At 41.2% G+C, this 22,083-nt stretch overlaps 1 protein-coding gene and 1 long non-coding RNA gene across 5 annotated transcripts in view; one reads left to right on the plus strand and one right to left on the minus strand.

Annotated features, from left to right (window-relative positions):
* The window catches only part of INSC (INSC spindle orientation adaptor protein), a 198,797-nt gene that overhangs the window by 170,427 nt on the left and 6,287 nt on the right, over window positions 1–22,083 (plus strand). For all 4 annotated transcript variants that reach the window (XM_045012199.1, XM_045012200.1, XM_045012201.1 and 1 more), the window contains exons 10-12: window positions 10,013–10,079; window positions 19,677–19,832; window positions 20,563–20,639. In XM_045012199.1, coding sequence (XP_044868134.1) covers window positions 10,013–10,079; window positions 19,677–19,832; window positions 20,563–20,639 — 300 coding nt within the window. The remainder of the gene's footprint in view (window positions 1–10,012; window positions 10,080–19,676; window positions 19,833–20,562; window positions 20,640–22,083) is intronic.
* Window positions 7,838–22,083, minus strand: part of LOC123367893 — a 108,332-nt gene continuing 94,086 nt past the window's right edge. Inside the window, exons 3-4 of the long non-coding RNA XR_006578639.1 lie at window positions 9,680–9,759; window positions 7,838–7,957 (exon numbers count right to left, since the gene is read on the minus strand). This is a non-coding gene — a long non-coding RNA (uncharacterized LOC123367893). The remainder of the gene's footprint in view (window positions 7,958–9,679; window positions 9,760–22,083) is intronic.

Genomic DNA, 22,083 nt, shown 5'->3' on the forward strand with positions numbered 1-22,083 from the left:
CAGTATTTACTCATTGATGTATGGCATCTATGGATGGAAAATGCTATATCATTGTTGCAGTTTTTATTTATTATTACTGCTTGCTGACTCTGCCCTTGCCTGCCACGTTGTCAGCTGATGCAGAAAGTGCAGCTACTTGTCTGCTGTAGAAACTGGAAATGATAAAGATAGGCTATGGGTTTTAGAGTAGTTATAAATTTGTAAGACCGAAAACAATGCAGACACAAATACGTAAGAGTGCTTCTTTCCTCTGGTTCTCTTCAGTCTGGCAGGAAGCAATAAAAATAGATTTCAAACCATATAATAGATCTCAAACTGCTGCGGAATTTTGATATTTCACGGCACCTTTTCCCTCTAAATAAATATCACAACATGTGGCTAGGTGGTGACCTCAGGCACTGCTGTCAGCAACGGGTGCTGTATAAACTCTGCAAATTCCCTAGTCCCTTCCTGAGTCACAATTCCACTCCTGCATCTTTCTTGCTCCCAGCGGAGTAGTAATTTACGGCTGGTATAGACACCAATAAATTACTACTCCTACTCACTCAGCTACTCTGGACAGCAATTGAGAGGCTTGGCTCTGCCCACGCTCCATTCCCCTGCCCACCTTCTCCAGGGAGGGAGTAAGCATGCACGCACCATGCTTGCTTCTAGTCACTCAGACAAAAAGTCCAGGTAGCCTAGATAGGCAAGTAAAGGGGGATTTCTACACCTGTACACTGTCTTCTAGTCCTAGTTACAAGCTAGTCCTGTGTTGTTTAATTCTTTAAAATATTGATATAGAGTGTGGAAAAATATGAGTAAATAGAAATATTCAGTGTCTCCTTTACTCCAGAGGTGAGATGTTTATTTTGTCTTAATCCCTCATGCTGAATCTTATGGTTCCCAGAAGAATTCCTCTTGCATCTCCCTGAGACCATCTGCCACAACATCTCCTGTCTCCAACTGCTGTTGTGACATTGCCCATTACTAACCAGTAAGATAGTAGAAAGAAAATGACCGTCATACACACAGCTGGGTGCTGCTTCCAGACCTAAAAGAACAGGGAAGAAGGGAAAGGGATTCCCATCCTATATTGTGTCCTGAATACCAAACATGCTGTGCTGGCTCATATAGTATTGAATCTTCTTCCTTCATATAATACCAGAGGAAGTTCACTTCTGTTCTTTAGAGGTTTCTTAGGACACTTGATGCACCTCTTAGTTGTCTAAAAGGTCTTGCTCCATAAGTCTGATATCTGCTGTCAGCCTTTGATGGGGGAAAAAAAAAGGTCTCCATTTGCTGCCTCCAGGTAGGTTGACTTTGCTTTGATGTTTTTAATTTACATACGGAAATAAAAGAAATCTAATAAACTCCATATTGTTTCTTGCAAGTGGCCAGACATGCCTTTATCTCTGCAGACGGGTGTCTGGAACTTTGAAAACTCTCTCTGGCTTATCTTTATTTGATTCATTTAAGTGAAACAATATGCACACTCATAATGTGTAGCAGAAATTAATTTTACTTAGTGATGAATCAGCCGTAAAGGAGTAATTAACTAAGAAGATTAGCAGTTCCATATTGATCTTCTTTGCCACTCAGTTTAATGATTTGGTCATTTTCATTTTGAGCTTGAATTTTTCTACTTATATCAGCAGTATGAGTAAAATTTTATGAAACATGGTGACCTTAGTAACAACAAAGATCATGCCTCTCACCTGTACAGGGCAGGACCCACAAAATGAGGATACTGATCATTGAAGAGCAGGTCACAATTGGGAGGATATCCTTTATTCCACTGGGTCCCAAAATGTACCCATATTGCCCTCTAATGCCTGTCCATTCTCCCTCTATTTCTTCATCTTTCCCTTGCTAGCATCTTCACTGTTTCTGATAGCTAGAATTTCTTGGCAGCAGAACTGACCACTAACTGCTGATAGTCGGGGGGCAGAGAGAGGGTAGCGGCTTCAGCAGATGTTACTGAGCATGCTCAGTCTGTGTGAGCATGCTTAGTAAAAGCCAAGCAGCAGCTCTGTGGGGCACCTGACCGCGCATGTCCCACATATCACCTCCACTAGGTAGCCTTTAGTCTCCATTGTGGACTGAGTTTTCCCAAACAGTAAACAAACCTTCTGGCTATTTAATCCTTTTGACACACTTTGGGTTTACAATAAGGACATTAACTTTGCATTGCCTTTTTAGCCTGTAAATGAATTTTTAATCTGGTCCTAGCTATAACGCAAATACTGTTTGGTACCTTCATTCACTATTAGTTAAACATGCTAATAAATCAACATTTGTAATTTAAAACAAGACACATTATCATAGTCTTTTGTGGTTATGGTCTCCTTGCAATATAATTTCTTCAAGCTGACACGTTTCCATTCACGATATCTGATGAAATTTCTTTAAAGACCTTTAACTTTATAGTTTCCTCAAATTTCAATCAATCTTTTCTTTACAGAAGATTGATTTCCCAGAAGTGTTTTATTTCTGTAATGTACCACTGACTCTAAGAAAACATGACTTAACATCATTCCATATTTCAGTGTCAACCAGACCACAAAAAAAGACAAGAAGGGGAGTTCATCTTTTACAAATTCAGTCAGAGTTTGTGGTTGGTTAGGTTATTCTTTTTTGGGGCTAAAACCTCCTCTGTTTTGAAAGCAGAAAGCAGTTTTTGTTTACTGTCAGTGACATAATCTGTACTGATACAAATGCAGCCAATTAATATTAAAACTAAAAAATGTAGTTGAAATATCTGTCTAGCTGGTTCTTATATCTTTCTGTGAGGTTCTTGTAAATTTAGATGGTTTCTATTAGATTTTATATACGTGCTGTGAGATATCGAGAGGTGAATTTTATAAATCTATAAGACTAACATGATGTGGCAACAATTGTAAAGATATGAAACATATATTTATTATTAAGCTATATAAGATTTAAAGAGAAGAGACTTCTCATAGAGTTTTAAAAATACATTGCCGACCTCCTAAGTCACTAATACATTTGTTTAGAGCCTTTTTTTTTCGGTGGTGCTAAGCACCCAGAGTTCTTAGTGCTCAGCATCTCTGAAAATTAGCTTTTAGGCCTCAATTTAACAAAGCATTAACTCACATAACTTTAAGCATGTGAGGAATCCCATTGGTGCCAATGGAACTATTCCTGTACTTAAGTGCTTTGGATCAGGACCTTTAAGGGAAGTGCTTAAAGTTCTATTCTGAAAAGTGTCTCTGTAAAAGTGGCATGGTGGGTCTCCATGTTCATTATGTCTCACTGATTCTGTGATTGTCATTGTGCTGTAGACTACACATTATAATTTCATGATAACAAGTAAAATTTGATTCCCCTGCACCAAGGCATAGCCCCATAGTACTAGAACTAAATGAGAATCTCATTCAGTAGTTGACAGCCCGTGACACATACCTGAACAACTCTGATTTCATGTAGTGGAACAAATACTTGCTGATCAGTTTATCTATCAGTCTGATCTGTATTTCTAGGGTGCCCATCACCATTAGGTCTGTGTGAAGTAATTGTTAAATGATCCCTAAAGTTAATGACTGTATCAGTATTTTGAGATAATATCTCGGGCTGGAGGCTCACATAGTTTCCTGTTGCCTGCTACTGTGATTCTGAGCTAAAGTAAAGTGTTTCAGCTGTTGAAGCTGAGGTATGCATAGCAAATACAACAGGGGGAAATACATCAGAAGACACAATATAAAGACTACATTTTTGACCAAAGAGAGACTGTTAATAAATGCGAAGAACAATACAATATGAAAAGCAGTTAACAGCAAATGTGGATTACTTGATGTTCTTACCTCAATATTGTAACTGTTTAAATTGGTTTTAAGGAAAAAAAGCACCCAAAGGTCTTTATTCAATTTGTAGACTAATGGCTTCAAAATTTCATTTTGAAACATGAAGCTGCTTTTGATTTATAGGAGCATCAAAAAGAATCTTAAATCACAAAACCTGTTTCTCTTTTTCTTTTTCCCCCTTTTTCTTTTCTTTTCTTTTCTTTTCTTTCTACTTCTAGAACTTAAAAATGGCAGAACTGATCTAAATCAAATTTGGCCTGAAATACTAAGTTACTGCACGAAGTCAATTTTCTTTCTGAACTATGAGCCCTTCAGAAATAGTTTCCAATCAAAATTAGTGATGGATGTAAAAAGCTTCAGAGGTTTGGATAATCTTCCAGCAGCTGGGATGCTTATTCAGATTCTTCTTGGGCTTATCCCAGTCTGTTCCATTTGAAAAGCTGGAAATCATCTGAGAAGAGGGTCTCTAGAAATTTCCAGAAATTCCTAGTGTAGGTAACATTGCTACAGCATGAAAATAGCCTCTCAGAGTATTTTAGTGCTTCTGCTTCCAGCCCAAACCAGGCAATTCAGAGATGTTTGAAAATCCCAAAGCAGGGTAACCCATTGGCTTCAAACCTCATACTTTTTTTTGGTTCAGTTATAGTTTGGCTTTATTCTTACGTTATCCAAGCTGCTTTGCCCATCCCTAAATCTGAGCATGTACTGTAACTGCTACTACTCATTAAAATACCAACTACTGGTAAGAAAGAAACAAATATGATTTGCATCATGTGTAGGTACAATGGTAATGAGAATCCTAGCATTTGGATACTTGAATACTTCTAAGGAATTGATGAAGCGTGAAGTTGGCTGAAATTTAGGAATTGAGGAGCAGGTCTTGGGCCCAGTGGAGATGTGGCTGTAAACCACCTTTCCCTTTCCCTGATCCTGCTCTCTGGGTACCACTTCACACTCCCCAGAGTAATTTAGAGCCTCATAGGGAATAGGAAGTATCATTGTAGGAGATTTGTCGTAAATCCTCTCCCCACACCCCTACCCAATCTATGATTTATTGTTGTGGCTAGTACTTTGTGGGCAATGTAGTGCAATTGTTACATGCTTATTGAAGAATGTCAGATACCTGTTTATACTGGGTAGAGTGTTACTGGGAGCTAGATGGTGGTTCTTGATATCAGCCCTCCACTGCTGTAATGGTGATATGCTATAAAACCAAAAAAATCCTGAGCAAAGATAAATTCCACTTGAAATCCTTGAGATACTTTTCAAATATCCAAAAACTGCTGCTGATTTTCTCTCTACCAGGAAATATATAAATAATTCATTTTTCCCCCTGCTATTCTAAGGAAGATGAGTTGGTGTTCCCAATGGTGAGAGAATTTGATACAGAATAATGATTCCTGAGCCAATGAGAGAGTGTATTAGTCTTTTTTTTTCCTGTTCTTTTTAGTTATTGTGTTTTGCTCTAAAATCCATACTATGCCAAGTGTACTCTTGGTGATCTATTAAAAATTCAGATCACCATCATTGCTGCAGCAGCTGAAAATGTTAAGATGTGGGTTTTTTTGCATGTATATGTTGTGCCCATCACTAAAAATTTAACTTGTATCTATAGTAAGGGGGTGGGAGATATTGAGGGGGGAAAGACAAGCATCTTGGGTGCTAGATTACCTGAAGTTTATGCAAAACACAACCCAGTTATTTTGGTATGGATATGAATGTAGATTTGTCTGAGGACTTGAATATACATCTTTAGTCACTAAAGAATGACTTACTGGGAAGCGATAATGCAAGCTCTCTCGCTCTGCTCCACCAATATGCCCCAGCCTTTATCTGGATGGCCCACAACTAGGAGTTGAGATGGTTTTCTTTCCCTGCACATTCATGGCCTCTTTGCAGAGAATGCTAATAAGGGTGTCATTGCTTATTTTGTGGTAGAGGTTTTGTTGATGCAGCTGCCTTTTCATGAACTCAGCACAGACCACTGGATAGCCATTGGGTAGTAACAGCTTCCAGTTACAACAGCACTGGACTGGATTTTAACTGGCGACTCTGAGGTGAAATGGTGTATCTATTCCATTATCAATCCTTTGATTCTTTGAGCAATTCAGTTCCTCCTATCGAGAGAGTCCAAAAAAGGTTCAGAGAAATGTGGCTTCCACTAGACATGGGAGTATTCGAAGGCCAATGAGCAAACAGTGTATTTTGTGGCCAGTAACCTTCCCCGACACCTTATAGTTGAGGTTGCTATGTTTATTGACAGCTTTCCTAGAGATATTATGTCTAGGAATTACACTGTAGTACTGGAAATCCTGATTGGCTTGAGCTGTGACTTTCCCAATGGTCCTATAGAACTTGAGCATAGGCAGATAGTGAGAATGTTCTGTGTTCCGTTTTCTTAGGTATCTGTTGTGTATTTGGTTGTCATGGTTTTTGTTCCTATGGCAACTGAGTTAGATTATTAGGGGATAGCCCAGCCAGCTTCGGCCAGTTGGGTGAGCTCTGTGTCTGTAAATAAAATGGTAGTTTTGTTAGCTGTCTGCTGTCTGGCCTCAAGTGATTTCTTCCTAAACCGGCTGCCCCCAAGGATATAACAGTATCCTAGTCTTGCACTGTCCTATGACACAGAATTCATTGGTTGCTAAAGGATCCAGACAAATTTCAGATTTGCAGCAAAGGAGATTTAGGTTAGATATTAGAAAAAAAACTTCCTAACTATAAGAGTAGTTAAACTCTGGAATACGCTTCCCGGGGAAATTGTGGAATCCCCATCATTGGAGGTTTTTAAGAAAAGGCTGGATGTGTCAGGGTTTACTTGATCCTATCTCAGCACAGGGGGCTGGACTTGATGACTTCTTGAGGTCTCCTCCAGCCTTACATTTCTATGAGTCTATGAAAAAGAGAAGCATTTTCCTCAAAATGATGATAATTAGGCTGTGTCTACAGATAGAATTGTGTTTTTTGCCCGGAGAGTCCATTTTTAGTGTTTACATTGTCCTTGGACTTTGGCCTGCATTACAGAGTCTCTCCATTGTATGAATCTTGCTGTGAGAGATAGGAGTTGTACTTATACTAAACTGGTAATACCAATAAGTATGTGCTATGTAAGAATAAGTACAAACACTCAGAGTAGTGTCTTCTCCCAATTAATCTGTATTCTATGTTGCTTGTGAATGTAGTTTACATTACAAAAAGGTATGACTCATTTTTCCACTGAAAAATTCTGCTCACTTTGAGTGAAATAATCTGAATTCTTCTCATGCTGTCAGATGGTGCTTAGAGCACCACCATCCCTGTCTATCCTGAACCATTCTTGCATGTTCTTTTATGATAAGTCTTGTAAGTTTTCCCTCTCTGGCTAGTGTTTTAATGAAGAGATTTTTTTCAGTTGACCCCTTTGTCATGTTCTTCCAGCTGCCCAATGGCATGCCTGCCATCCTAGGTGCTGTTGGACATGTGTTAAGCATGAAGCCAGATATTTCCATCTTCTTTTTCTGGAAAAGTACTGTATAATCAAGGAAAGCAGAGCTGTCTTGATTGTGCCGAAATTCACCCCTCACGCAAATAATTTCTTGTATAGAAAGATACACAACACATTTTAACATATAAAAATACTTATTAGATAAAATAACTTGCAGACATGAAATAATTGGCATGTATTCAAATTGTGGTTAATTGAATTCATCTATCACTTAGAGAGCCACATGGGGTACTGACTCTGCATAGAGGAAGTAATTTTTGTTAACAGGATATAATTTAGAATGAAAAAATATATACACGCTGCTTGAAACTCTGTTAATAATTAACATGGAATAAATACCTAGACATATATTGAGTTTCCATTTTTCTACCTGTCACTCTTTAGAGATTCATCAGCTTATTTGCATTCTAAGTAAGTGAATTTATTCAGAGAGATGACACTGTAACACTGCCTTGGAAAGTGGAAGACCTTTATGTCAGAGCACCAAAAATTAGTCACCTTTGTTACTATAATGGCAGAGTGAGATCAACATTAATGGTAATTTGTTCTCATGCTTGTTACATCTGTCAAGGAAGTTTGTTTGTTTGCGAACACAAATCCTACAACCAGAAGCTGTTAGCCAAATGTATCCTACTTCCCTCCATTATTCCTCAAGCAGATCAACAGCATCAAGCTAGAATAAGGAAAAAAAGATGAAAAAAAAATCTTTTTAATGCAATTATTTATTTGTTTTGTAATTTACATATAATAATGGTTATTCACAATCCCTTTACACAGTAATGTCAACATATATGGTTCTTTGCATGCAGCAAGATATGCAGGGAGTTATGTTAATGTTAAATAACAATATCTTTGCATGTGACCCTGAAGCACTGCATCAAAAAAACCAGTATAGTGTAGTGGATTAGGAGTTAGCTGTTTCTGAGTTCTAATCCAACCTCTATCGATGAGTCGTCGTATGGCCAAAGACAAATTGCTTTGGACCTGATTTTGAGAAGCACTGAAGACCACAACTCCCATGGTGCTTGCTCAGCAGTTCTTCCAATCAGGTCCCTAATTTCTGTCACATTCCAGGGTGAAATCATACAAGTGAGGGTTGTCAGCACCTGCCCTGAATGCATGGGTGCTTCACAATGTTTTGCTGTTGTAGCTCCCAACCTAGGCCTCTCACAAACAGGATGCAGGTCACATACGTGTGTCTGTGTATAGCTGCAGCCCTGGTCCAGTAGTTCTGACCCCAGCAGTCTGTCAGCAACACTCCAGTCACACTCTGGCTTCCACCAGCTTTGGTTGCTACTTGCAGGGTGACCCAATGCACTCCCAGTTCTCAAATTTCCCCCAAACATGTATCTGCACTGTACAGCCCTCTCCAGGCAGTTCAGATATTAGAGGTCTGTTGTCCCTGTAAACAGTCAACATTCAACTGTTTGCTACTTTAACTGGAGTTACCCTAACAGTTTGGTTTAACTACAACACTAGATTAGTCTTGATTTTTTTTTAAAACGTTTTAAACTACATAGAGATTAAGTATGTGCAAGTATAAGGTATTAAAGTCAGAAGGTTCCATGTTGTTGATTGCTAAAATGCAGATCTCTCTGTTCCTGCCTCTCTTCCTTGCCAAAGAATGGCCACTTGCCAGGTGATAGCTAATCAACTGACACCTGGAAAGAGGCGTTAACTTTTCCTTTGTCTTTGAGAAACTGGTTTACTCACTCCCTAGATTTGTCTGGTAAACACATTATAGTCATAATTTCAGTTTTTGTTCAGAACTCTTAATATGAATTTTGTACATACTTTCCACAAGAATATTAATCAGTGTTACCAGTTTTTAAATGATGCTTCTCGAGGCATATTTTGCATAAAGATTACTACAAAAAGGTGTAGGGTGTGAATACCTGATTGAGAAGCACTGAAGACCCACAACTATTGTGGTTGCTCAGCAGCTCTGCCAATCAGGTCCTTAATTTGTTTCCTCAGCTGAAAAATGTGACTCTGGAACCAATTCAGGAAAACATTTAAGCATGAGTTTAAGTCCATCTCTGTTCAGGACAACACTTGAGTGCGTGCTAAATCCTACTTATGTGTTATCCTTGAATAGGTATGCTTTCCAGAATCAGGGCCCAAAATACCAACCTCCCAAGGGGGTTCTGAGGACTAATCAGTGTTTCTATCATTGCTTTGAAGATTAAAACTGACTTCTAAGTAGTAGTATTGCTTGGATATACACTGAAGTTCTCAGTACTTACTAAATGGGAGTTGTGTCTGAATTTGAGTATGGAATTCAGGATTTGTACCTAAATGAAGACTGCGAGAGGCTCAATTGTTTGTAGCCCTTCAGCCCCTTTATGATGAATTAGCAGCGTAAAGGGACTTCCATAAAGCATGCAAATCTTACCACCAAGGAAATCCTTTGCTGTAGGAGTAATGGATCCTCAACCTCCATCTGGCAACCCCCAGTACACGTTGGTGGCATGGCTGGGGGAAAAGAGACATAATTGGAGTCCACTACACTTCAGCTACTCTTGAATGTTATTAACAGCTGAGTGTAAGTTGAGGCAACCTCAGAGCATGGAGAAGTGATAATAAAATGTTAGCACACAAGGATAGTTTTTTATTCTACTCTATTGTTCTGGTTATACTATCTTATTTAGTATGTGAAATAGTGAGTATATTTATCATTTCTAAATTGTCACATTATATTTTATGTTCTATTCTTTCATTAATGCAGGTTGTGACAATATTAGCAAACATGTCTGTGCTGGACCAGTGTGCGTCAGAAATAATTCAAGGAAATGGTATGTATTTGAGGAGAGTTAATGCTGTATTTGTCTGTATGGAATGCATGTGAGAAAAGGAGAGAGCTTGAGAGGTGACCTGTGTTAATCACAGGGCAACATGATCTATGGATGCGATCCAATGCAAATGAAGCCTGTTGTTTGCTATAATTCTTTGTGGAATCTGCATCTGCTGGCCAATACAGGTTGATGAGGGATACAAAGTGAGGTCTGGGAATGGCCTTGTAATTGAAATACGCTGCCATTCTACAACATGATTTAGAAGTCTTCAAATACATAGCCATCCTGCTGATTTAATATTTGTAGTTCACATCATTACCCGCAGATGTATGTTGAGGCAATCTGAAGCATTGTGATAGTAACATTTGTTTCCATAAATTAAGACTTAAGATGTTTGAGAAGACCTGTGATTCTCATAAATCAGATTACATCATCTATGTATTGAACTTTGTACATTAGCATCCTGCATTGTTTCATTCAAACTGTATAATGCTATAATAAGCCATTACTGCTCCAAAATGTACAAACAGCAAAAGCAATGCTTTCCCATAGCCCTTTAATTATATTTTTGGCAAAACTTAGTTATTTGGGAAGTGTACATTTTAGATTTGATTCTGACCAACAGGGAGGAATTGATTGCAAATCTGAAGGTGGAAGGCAGTTTGAGTGAAAGTCATCATGAAATGATAGATTTCATTATTCTAAAGAAAGCGCAGCAGAATAAGGACAATGGATTTCAAAAAAAGCAGACTAAAACTGAGAACTGGTAGGTAAGGTCCCATGGGAAGAAAATTTAAGAGATAATGATAGGTACTGTATACTTAGTGGGGAAGGAAAGTTACTAAGTGATATCAAAAAGACTTAGGGGTTTAAAGCTTGTTTTGCTTCAGTCTCCACTAAAAAGGTTAATTGTGACTAGATACTCCAGTGCAATTAATGTTAAGAAAAATGGGGAAGGAACGTAAGCCAAAATGAGGAAAGAACAGGTTAAAGACTATTTATATAAGTTGTATACATTCAAGTCAGGCCCCGATGAAATGAAGTAGTTAGGATACTTAAAGAACTAGCTGAAGCAGTCTCAGGAACATTAGCTTTTTTTTTTTTTTTGAGAACTCCTGGAGGATGGGTGAGGTCCCAGAGGACTGGAGAAAGGCAAAAATAGGGCCTGCCTTTAAAAAGAGGAACAAAGAGGACCCAGGGAATTAGACCAGTCTGCCTAACTTTGATTCTTGGAAAGATACTAGAACTTATTAAACAATCAAGTTGTATGCACCTAGAGGATTATAATGTTATAAGAAATAGCCAGCATAGATTTGTCAAAGACAAATCATTCCACATCAACTTAATTTCCTTCTATGATCGGTTTACTGGCCTAGAGATAGGGTGGATGCAGTAGATTTGATATCTCTTGATTTTAAGTAAGGCTTTTGACAGTCCCCATGACATTCTCATAAGCAAACTAAGGAAATGTGGTCTAGAGGAAATTACTATAAGATGGATGCACAACTGGTGGAAAGACTTCTCAAAAAGTAGTTAATGGTTTGCTGTCAAACTGGGAGGGATATCTATTGGGGTGCAACAGGGATCAGTCCTGTGTCCAGTACTAGTCAATATTTTCATTAATGACTTGGATAATGGAATGGAGAATATGCTTATAAAAATTGTAGATGACACCAAGCTGGGAGTGGTTGCAAATACTTTGGAAGACAGAATTAGAATTAAAACAACCTTGAAAATTGGAGAATTGGTCTGAATTTAACAGGAAGAAATTTAACAAAGTGCTTCCATTAAGAAGGAAAAAAATCAAATGCCCAATTACAAGATGGGAATAGGCTAGGCAGTATTACTGTTGAAAAGGATCTGGGGGTGTTGGTGGATCACAAATTGAATGAATCAAAAATGTGTTGCAGTTGCAAAAAAGGCTCATATCATTCTGAGGTGTATTGTATTTAAGACACAGAAGGTAATTGTCCTGCTAAGGCCTCCGCAGGAGTACTGTGTCCAGTTCTGGGAATAACACTTCAGGAAAGATGTGGACAAATGGGCAGAGTCAATAAGCTTGATAAATGGTTTAGAAAACCTGACAGATGAGGAAAGGTTTAAAAAACCAAGAACAAGGTATTATAGGAGACTGTAAGGGCAGGAGAACAGTCCTGTGGATAAGGGAATAGCAGATCTAACTGATTTTAGGGAGGCACCTGGTAGCAGCTCTATAATTACAATTATATGATCTTAAAATGGGGCATAAATTCCTGTTGATCTCTAAAAGTAGATGGCTAGTCAGTGACGTTTCACACAGCTTTTTCTGTCCCATGAAGCTTTGTTTGGTTTTGCATAATATGTTTTTAATAGAAAGGGTTTGAATTTGAGTTGTGGCTGAAATATTTCTTTAGCAGACCTACTTTTTCAGTGTTGACCAATACTCTTAAAATCATTTTTTGTTTACACACAACTTTGTAGAAGTGGATTCTGAGGAGAAATGATGCAGTGGTCTGTTTACTAAATATAATTAGATTTAGGGTAATTTTTAGTCATTTCTCATGTTCTAGCTGAAAGTGTTAAGCGCACAGATCTGACTGATGGAGGATTGGCACAAATTAACCTGGATTCAATAGGGTCCATGGACACATAAGAGGCTTAGATTTTCATTTCCTTACTTTTGTGTGTTTGTGTCAGAGGGGTGTGTGTGTGTGTGTGTGTGAGAGAGAGAGAGAGAGAGTGGGTGAAGTAAAGCTGCCTTACAAGGAGGTTTTCTTGTATATTGATTACACTATATATTAGGCAAAAGTCTGTGTAGGGTCATGCTGTGTGTAAGTTCATGTATTTTCAATTAGGCATTATAGAGGAGCAGACTCACCCCTGCGGTGCCTCCTGCTGGTGACTTCTGGGAATTAGCTTGTTCCAGCTCCAGAGCGCCCTCTGCAGGCCGGTGATCCGCCTGTCCTCTGGACCTCATGTCTCTCCCTGGACCCCGGTGCCCTTTTACCTGGGGTGCTGCCCCCTGGCAGTAACCCCTCAGTCTTAGGGTCTCCCCTCCCCAGGGAACCCCCACCCATTATTACCTCACCTCAGTATAAGGCTACTGCCAGTCATCGTCTAGCCCCACGCTCTGGAGCAGACTGCAGTATCAACCTACTCATCACTGGCAAGGTTGGGTTTGGACCTGCTCCCTTGGCCTACCCCTGGGCTGCCCTCTGCAACCCCCAGTACCTGTTGGCCTTATGCTAGGCCGCAGCCTGGGGCTTTCCAGGCTGGAGCTCCCCAGCTCCTCTATCTTTCCCCAGCCCTGCACCACTCAGGTACCCTGTCTCTAGCTCCCTGCAGCCAGGCCCTTCTCCCTCTACAGGCAGATGGAGACTCTTGAGCTCCTGGCTCCCAGCCTCTTTATACAGGCCAGCTGTGGCCTGATTGGGGCGTGGCCCAGCTGCAGCCACTTCCCAATCAGCCCAGCTTAGCAGCTCCCAGCCACAACCTTCCCCCAGGGCTGTTTTAAGCTCTTCAGGGCAGGAGCAGGGTAACCACCCTGCTACAGGCATCCTCTAAACAGTTGTTACCGATTCATCTTGACCTATAATACACCCACTATTCCAGTCTACTCCTCGTAGGATCAAATCCTACAAGGTGCTGAGTCCTCTGAGATGTGATGAGCACTCTCCACTGCCACTGAAGACATTTTGGTCTGATTCTCTTCTCACTCAGATTGGTGTAAATCAGGAGGAACTTTATGGAAGTCAATGGAGTTACACCGATGCCAAATGAGTGAGAAAGGAGAATCAAGCCCAGTTGGAGTGGAGGGCACCTAGCACCTTACAGGATCAGGTCCTTGCTGAATTGACACTGCAGGTTTCAATATATTGTGCGGCAGTTTGGGGATGTGCATGAACTATAGTCTATAGACTATGTGCATCCACTATAGTCTAAGTTGAGACCACACATGTTCACTTCATTTGTGATGAATAAATCTTATTTGGACCCAGACGCAGAGCGTTAAAATGTTAATGTATTAGCACACGGTGCCATCTAGCCCTCCCTCTTAGCCAGTGAGAAGATGCAAGTAAGTGATCATATTAGTCCTGGCACATGTCCTTGTAAAACTTAGACTTAATTAACCAAAGTGTGTTTGTGGTACAATAAAGCCTGCATATTTCCCTCTTGTTGGAAGCTCAGACCAAGGCAGCTGCCTCTAGGCTTGTGAAAAGGGATGAGATCCAACTTATGCATAATAGTTTCCTATGTCTGTGTAATATGGTAATAATTAGCAGTTGGTTAGAAACCAGAGATACTGATGAGAGAAGAGTTTTTGGAATTGAGAAGAGACCCCAACCAAGATCTTCCAACTTTGGTTTCTAGCTCTGATTCTTTTGCTAATTGGAAGCAATTAATATTTTTGTTAATTATGTAAATGTTCTAACAAAAATATAAAAATAAAATATGACCATAATATTAAATTACAGATGATGATGATGTTTTTGTCCATCGTATTCGAAGAAGACCTTGACATCTAGCAGGTTGTGAGCTGTCCACAGTGCGTCCGCAGGTGGCTGGTAAGGCCAATACGGGCATGGAATGTTCTGCCACATGTCGGGCAGACGTGTGGGCACCACTGTTACAGCATTTACAGCTCTGGCTTTACGGAGTGCTCGCTTCTCTTGTGCTATAGTTATCCTTCTGGCTTCAGATGTCTGGCAGCCTTGGTGGATCAGTGTACGCCATGTCGATCGGTCTTGTGCCAGGGTTTCCCAGGAGGTGATGTCAATATCCAGGGACTTAAGAGAGGCTTTCAGCGTGTCTTTGTATCGCTTCTTTTGTCCCCCGTGCGATCGCTTTCCTTGAGACAGCTCACCATAAAAGAGCTGGTTGGGGATGCGGTGGTCTGGCATCCTTACAACATGGCCTGCCCAGCGTGTCTGGGCTTTCATAAGCAGAGTGTAAACTGACGGCAGGCCTGCTCTAGAGAGGACTTCTGTATCTGGCACCTTATCCTGCCACCGGATCCTCAGAAGTCTGCGGAGGCAAGTCACGTGGAAATGGTTCAGTTGCCTAGCGTGCCTCCTGTATACAGTCCAAGTCTCACTGGCATACATCAGGGTAGTTAGCACTACTGCTCGGTAGACTTTAAGCTTTGTAGCAAGGCTTATTCCACGGTGGTCCCACACGTTGGTCAGCAGTCCGCCAAATGCAAAACTTGCCTTGGCGATTCTGCAGTTGACCTCGATGTCAGTTGTCACTGCGCGAGAAAGGGTGCTGCCAAGGTATGTAAATTGGTCCACTGCTTGTAGCTTTTGTCCCTTCACTGTGATGGTGGGCTCTTGGTGTTGGGCTTTCAGAGCTGGCTGGTGCATCACTTCGGTTTTCTTTATGTTGATAAGGAGGCCGAAGTTATCACATGCTGCTGCGAATTTATCCATGCTAGCTTGCATTTCCTGCTCTGATCCAGCATTCAGGGCACGGTCGTCAGCAAAAAGGAGGTCTCGTAACACAGTCTCCTTTATTTTGGTGACAGCCTGGAGTCTTCGCAGGTTGAACAGTTTCCCATCAGTCCTGTATCTCAGGCTGATTCCCAAGGAACTGTTCTGAAAGGCGTCTGACAGCATGACTAAGAACATTATACTGAACAGGGTCGGTGCCAACACACACCCTTGCTTGACACCGTTTGTGACGGGAAAGGCCTCTGAAGCTTCTCCGTCGTCCAGAACATGAGCCGTCATGCCGTCGTGGAACTGACGTACCATCAGGATGAATCTGTCAGGGCACCCAAACTTTGACATGATGCGCCACAGACCTTCACGACTGACAGTGTCAAAAGCCTTGGTAAGATCCACGAAGATGGTGTACAGTTCACGATTCTGCTCTTGACACTTCTCTTGGAGCTGTCGGACTGCGAAGATCATGTCCACAGTGCCACGCTCTTTGCGGAAGCCGCACTGTGTCTCAGGTAGTAGACCCTGTTCCAGGTGGTCAATCAGGTGATTCAGCAATACTCGTGCAAGGATCTTACCTGCGCTAGAAAGCAGTGAGATTCCTCTATGATTATCGCAGACTTTTCGATTTCCTTTCCTCTTGTAGAGGTGTACGATGGACGCGTCTTTCAATTCCTGAGGAATGGATCCTTGATTCCAGAAGGACTGGAACAGCTGAGTGAGTTTGTCAACAAGCATTGCACCACCATCCTTATAGATTTCCGCTGGAATCGCATCAGATCCTGAGGCCTTGCCACTGGACAGCTGACTGATGGCCTGTAGGGTTTCAGTCTCTGATGGTGGAACGTCCAGGCTGTGGTTAATATCCGCCTGGGGCATTCTGTCAATCACCTCGTTATTGATGGAAGATGGGCGGTTTAGTACGGATTGGAAATGCTCAGCCCAACGCTGTAGAATCAGTCTTCTCAGTAATGAGAGTTACACCATCTAAGTCCAGTAGAGGGGAACTCCCTGAAGGCCGAGGTCCGTACAAGGATCTAAGGGCTTTGTAGAACCATTTAGCATCGTTTCTGTCAGCAAACTTCTGGATTTCATCTGCTTTGGCACTCAACCAGGAGTCCTGCATCTTGTGAAGCTTGCTCTGTACGGTCCAGCGAATGTTGTTGAAGGCATTTTTCTTAGCTGTTGACGACGGATCGTTCTGATGAGCACGGTGAAGGTGGTGCTTTTCAGCAAGTAAAGCCTTGATCTCTTCGTCATTTTCATCAAACCAGTCCTGCTGTTTCCTGTGTGAGGGTCCAAGAACCTTTAGTGCAGAAAAGTGCACAATATTTCGGAAGCGTTCCCAGTTCCTCTCAACATTTTCCTCTAATTGCAGCTCTGAGAGTTGGTTGTCGAGATCTTCTACTAGTGAAGCTGCTGTGTTGGGGTTCCTCAGTTTACTGACGTTGATCTTTTTCATCACAGCTTTGTTTCTCTGCGGACGTCTCTTTGGCTTGATGTGAAGGCTTAATTTAGAGATGGAAAAGGGGCTTCATATCCCCTTTAAAATGTTTTTGGCATAGTATCTATATCTATCTAATCTTATCTATTTATCTATCTAATCTTCCCCTCTCTGCTGTTTTGGTACTGAAAGGGTAGGTTCTGTGAATGATATAATTTTAATAATCTGGCTGTTGTTTTCATCTCTTAATCATTATGTCCTGTTTTAAAAGGAATCATGATACCTGTAAGACTTATACTTAGGGTGTTTTGCTCTAGATATACTGGCAGTGTGATATTTTATGTTTTAGTTATAGATAACTATGTTACTAGTGCCCCAGTGGGTGCTCCCCTGTAATCTAGTTCATGAGAAGCTTAGGGGCTGCAAGGAATCTTTTTTTCCCCCTCTTACTGTGTGGATGTGTCCAGGGAGCTGATGGGTCATCAAAACTTCTAATTGAGTACAGTAGCTGCTTCATTGCTGTTTTGATTGTGTTATTGTTACAGATATTTACAGGGTGGCCATCAGTGTAGTATCAAGGCATACATTATACTAGGTACATAGAGGAAGAGTACACAAATAATTTTCCTTTCCCTTGCACTTCTGTGAAGGGTCCATCTCTCCCAAAGTACCAGGACAGAGGAGTCTAGCTTGGCTGGTGGTATGAGAGGTCTGTTGGTGTTGTGCACGGATAAGGCTATGAACCTGCTTCCTAGGCACTAGCCAACAGAGCTACTGGACATGGTGCTGTGTGCACGCCTCCCTAGTAACAGAATATAGCATGAACTTGCAGCAATCTCAGTGTAACAGGAACACTGTGCAGCCCAAAGCCTGCAAAATTGGGTAATGCCTTAAAGTGACAACCTTGCCCTGTGTGTGTGCATGTATACATATACACATGTGTGTCCCAACTAGTCAAAAAGTGACTAGTGAACCTGTGCTCAACTCGCAACACTTTAAAGGAGCCTAATCTTTAGAGGGGAGCACAGAGGAGCTGCCTCCTAATCTGAGCATCTCCTCCCTGCACAAGACATTGGATGAGATGTTGGTAAGAGGTTTGTGTTTTGCCATCAGACCACCAAGCTAGAGGTGATGAGCCTATGACCTCACTGCATCCTTTCCCATGGTATCAGGCCAGCAGACTGGAAATCCTGAGTCAGTATCCTCAGTGTCCTCTACAGTAACATTAGTCTAGCAAGGTAAAGATACTGAACCAAACACCTCACAGCAGCCTGTGCCATGACTGCATTGGCAGAATTTAACATTTAATATCTATTTTTTACTTTTTTTTTACTTTTTTTGTTTTAATTGGGGTTGTTTTTTTTTTTTTTACAGTTGCAGGAAATTAAAGCAGGAGTGGGGTTCGGGTTAGGAGAGTGCTGACAGAAGGGTTGTTGGGGTGTTCCCAGCACTGACAGCAGGGCTGCAGAGCATTTGACATCTGTTCCCTGCAGGCACAAGGTGTGGGGAAGACTTGTCCTGGTAGAGCAGAGATCCCCTGGCATTCCCAGCTGGAGAAAGAATGGAGCTGTGAGAGCAGGGCTGCTGAGGACTGCCTGCAGTGCCACAGGGCGACTGACACCCAATCTCTGCAGGCTCATGGTGCAGGAGGGAGATTGCACTCCCTTTGACTGTTACAGAGAGATTATTTTTTTAGTCCATTTCAGTGTGTCAGCTGAAATTGACGTTTAACGATATCTATCAATTTAAATTGAATCCTGCCAAAACTAGCCATGGCCACAGACCAACAGATTAGATGTGCTGACCCAATAACTTCACAAAATCCTGAGCCTTCACAGAAGCCTAACAAGCTAATGTTGCTGAGCCATAAGCACTGAGACCTGGCAAAGTAAAGGTACTTAGCTAGTAATTTTCACAAAGGCTTTGAGCTTAACATTGGTCAGTGGGTGAGCTAATAACTTCATAGAGGCTTTTAACTTGACACTAGCCCAGCAAAATAGATTTGATTAGTGGACATTTAAAATAATGGCAAATATTGTCATGTTATAACAATTGGAAACCAAGGCACATATCTTGGAGGTTTTTTTGGATGAATAAACTGAAGCATAACATTTTACTGAGAATGCAACAAGCCCCAAAAGGTCTAAAACATGCGATGAATATCTTCCTTCACATCCATGTCTGTGTCATTGAAGTCCATGGGAAACATACACATGTACTTGAATTGAGAAGTCAGTCTATTAGCCTTGATTAAATTGAAACATTAAAAAGGTGTTTTCATACATATGCGCTGGAAAGGAAAGTTACATACATGTTAGTACATGTTACATATGTTACCTGAAAGATCTTCTAATGTATGTCAGGCCCCTGCATATAGGTTTATCTTGAATTGGAAGTTAAATGTAACTAAGAACTAAAAGCCTTGCCATGGATTTTGAGCCAGATATGATAGGTCAGTCTAAAATCCAGACATCAGTCTGTACTAGAACAATCTGGAGAGAAGAGGGGGAAATGTGAATGTATTTGCTGGTTCCATATGTTTTCTAGTTTTCTGTAGACAATGTATGTTTTTGCGCAGATACAGATTGTGCCTATATTCTGAACAGCAAAATTATCTGTTGCAGTTGTGCATCATTATTCAGGCAAAGCTTGCTTCGCTTTTAAACTACTTTCTTGTATAGAAGTTTTTGTTTTCTGGGAGAGATACTAACAGCAACTTTCACTTCTTTGTAGGTGTTCAGCTTTTAATGGAAATGCTCTTTGAAAGATCATCTTCTGGTAATTCAGCAGAAGTCACTGCTTGTGAGCGAGTTCAGCAGAAATCTGCAGTTACTCTGGCACGGCTCAGCCGAGATCCTGAAGTGGCACATGCAGCCATAAAACTCAGCTGTAAGAATTTAATGCTGACCTAGTGGCAAACTGTAAAATATGGAGAGAATGACTTCCTGCTGAGACTAGGGCAGCAGAGGCTCTCTTATATCACTTGTTAATGGTTGCTCTCTACAGACCACGAGGTTCCCTGCACAGCCTGTCCTGACAGTGGATGTGGAGAATGTGCTAAGTGAATCTATGGCTATGGAAATGGGGTGCAGCTTCCTCCTACACATAGCTAGGGACGGAGGGGATACAGAGCTTTTACAGCGACTAGCTGATGCTGTGACACTTGAAGATGCAGCATCTACTCTCTCCTCAACTTAAAACCTCACACACGTGTGATAAGTAGGATCCTCCAGCAAAGAGACACAGTAGGGACCAGATTTTTCAAATTTAAAAATTGAGGAAAAGACATGTCTGTTTTGGGGAGTTGGGGGATGATGGATAGGAAGGATTTTTTTAGGTCAGCTCTATTCATTGTAAAAGAGCAGTAGACGGTAAAAACAATGTATTTGTTTATGCTTTGCCATTATCTAACTGTGGCAATTTTAAATTGCACAACTTGTTCTAATGCATGTGTGGAGATTCCTTCTACACCTCTTGTAGAGCAGTTGTATTCATTCACAATTGTATTAAATGAGACAGATAAAACTAAAGAATCCACCAGGCTGATTTTTGGTGTAAAACTGGTGAGTTTTCGATAACAACAAACATTATTTATCTTCATTCTTTTTTACACTTTTAGGTATTCCTCGCCTTATAGAACTCTGCAGATCACCCGCTGAAAGAAATAACAGTGATTCTGTTCTAGTGGCTTGTCTGGTAGGTGCACTTAAGCCATCCTTTTTCTCTCCTGAAAAATGCAGAAATCCCCTTCGTTTCAGTGGGATTTCAGTGTGTGTAAGTAACCCAAGTTTGTTGTAAATTACATGTCAGACTCATCTCCTTCCCATCTTGGGCCCAGTGCTGAGTACCTTAATTCCCATAAAAATCAAGATTTGCACACCATGATGGGGTGTACGATCCCTTCAAGGCCCCCTGCTCGAGGCCCCACAGTCTACATCCCACCCCAGGAAAGGAAAAATGAAGGTGGGTTCTCTAGGGCTGTCTAGAAAGGCTGCAGAGAAGCAGTCAATCAGAGCCTAGCGGGCTCAAATAAAAGGAACTGTTGGGCTTGCACAGGTCAGTTCCTGGCTGGGACCAGAAGGGTGAGGAAGGGAGCTCTGCTCTGGCCAGAGGAGCTCAATTGGCTGACTTACTGTCCCTGGGAATGAGAGGATCTGGAAGAGTTGGCTAGCAGGTTTGTGTCATCTTCATCCTCAGTGAAGTTACAGTCATGACCTATTTAATGCCACACTGGGAGTTGGTTGATTCTAATTGTACTTTAAAACTCATCCAATGGCTTCTAACCTCCTCCAGTTTCCTACATCGCTGACAGTCAGGCATTGGAATAGGACATGGTGCAAAGACTATGCTTTTTCCTGGCTCTGACTTCCTTTGACTATAGTTCAAACCTCCATCATAAGTGGAGCTGGTAGCAAAGCCTATAGTCAAGGTTGCCTGACACTTTCCATCATAAGACCTGTTTTTCAGGTGCTTATAATTTAGCTAAAGTTTAACCATTTGGGAGGAGCCTGAAGGGGTGGAAAATTGGTACTGATTGGGCAGAGAGACTGTAAGTGGGATGAAGCGTCCCAGGGGTTGGAGAGACAGGACTGGCACAGGGGCAGGCTGGAGAGGATGTGGACACAATGGATCAGGCTTGTGAGGAAGAGAGGCAGAAGGCTCTGTATGAACTAGAGTACATTCCTTTCCATCACCAGGAATTGAACCCAAGATTCCTGAGTCTGAACCTTCCTCTGCTGTTGACAGATATCCATTAAATCCACAAAATGTGTCTCGTCCCCCACTAGTCACTTGTATATGTAAAAGATGACAACTTGCTACTGCTATCAGTTACTTTATTAGCTCAAGTGCCAGAAGTCTGGGCAGTGGATCTAAAGGATTGAACTCTGCTGCTGATGCCTCTAGGGGCCAGTATGATTCCACTTGATGGAATTTCTGTATTTTCAGTTTGCTTTTTTAAAAACCCAGAAAATCACACACACAAAGTATGTTTAAAGAACATTTAAGGTTGCAAAGTCAAGTACTTAAAAGTTAGGAAATGCCAAAATTTAAAGTTGTATGTACAATTTTAAAGAGCGCCCTGGTGTGCAGGCATTATGATATGGTTTTTAATTACATGATCATGTACTATTTTTTTCTA

This window comes from Mauremys mutica, chromosome 4, assembly GCF_020497125.1.
Source record: "Mauremys mutica isolate MM-2020 ecotype Southern chromosome 4, ASM2049712v1, whole genome shotgun sequence".
Classification (NCBI taxonomy): Eukaryota; Metazoa; Chordata; order Testudines; family Geoemydidae; genus Mauremys; species Mauremys mutica.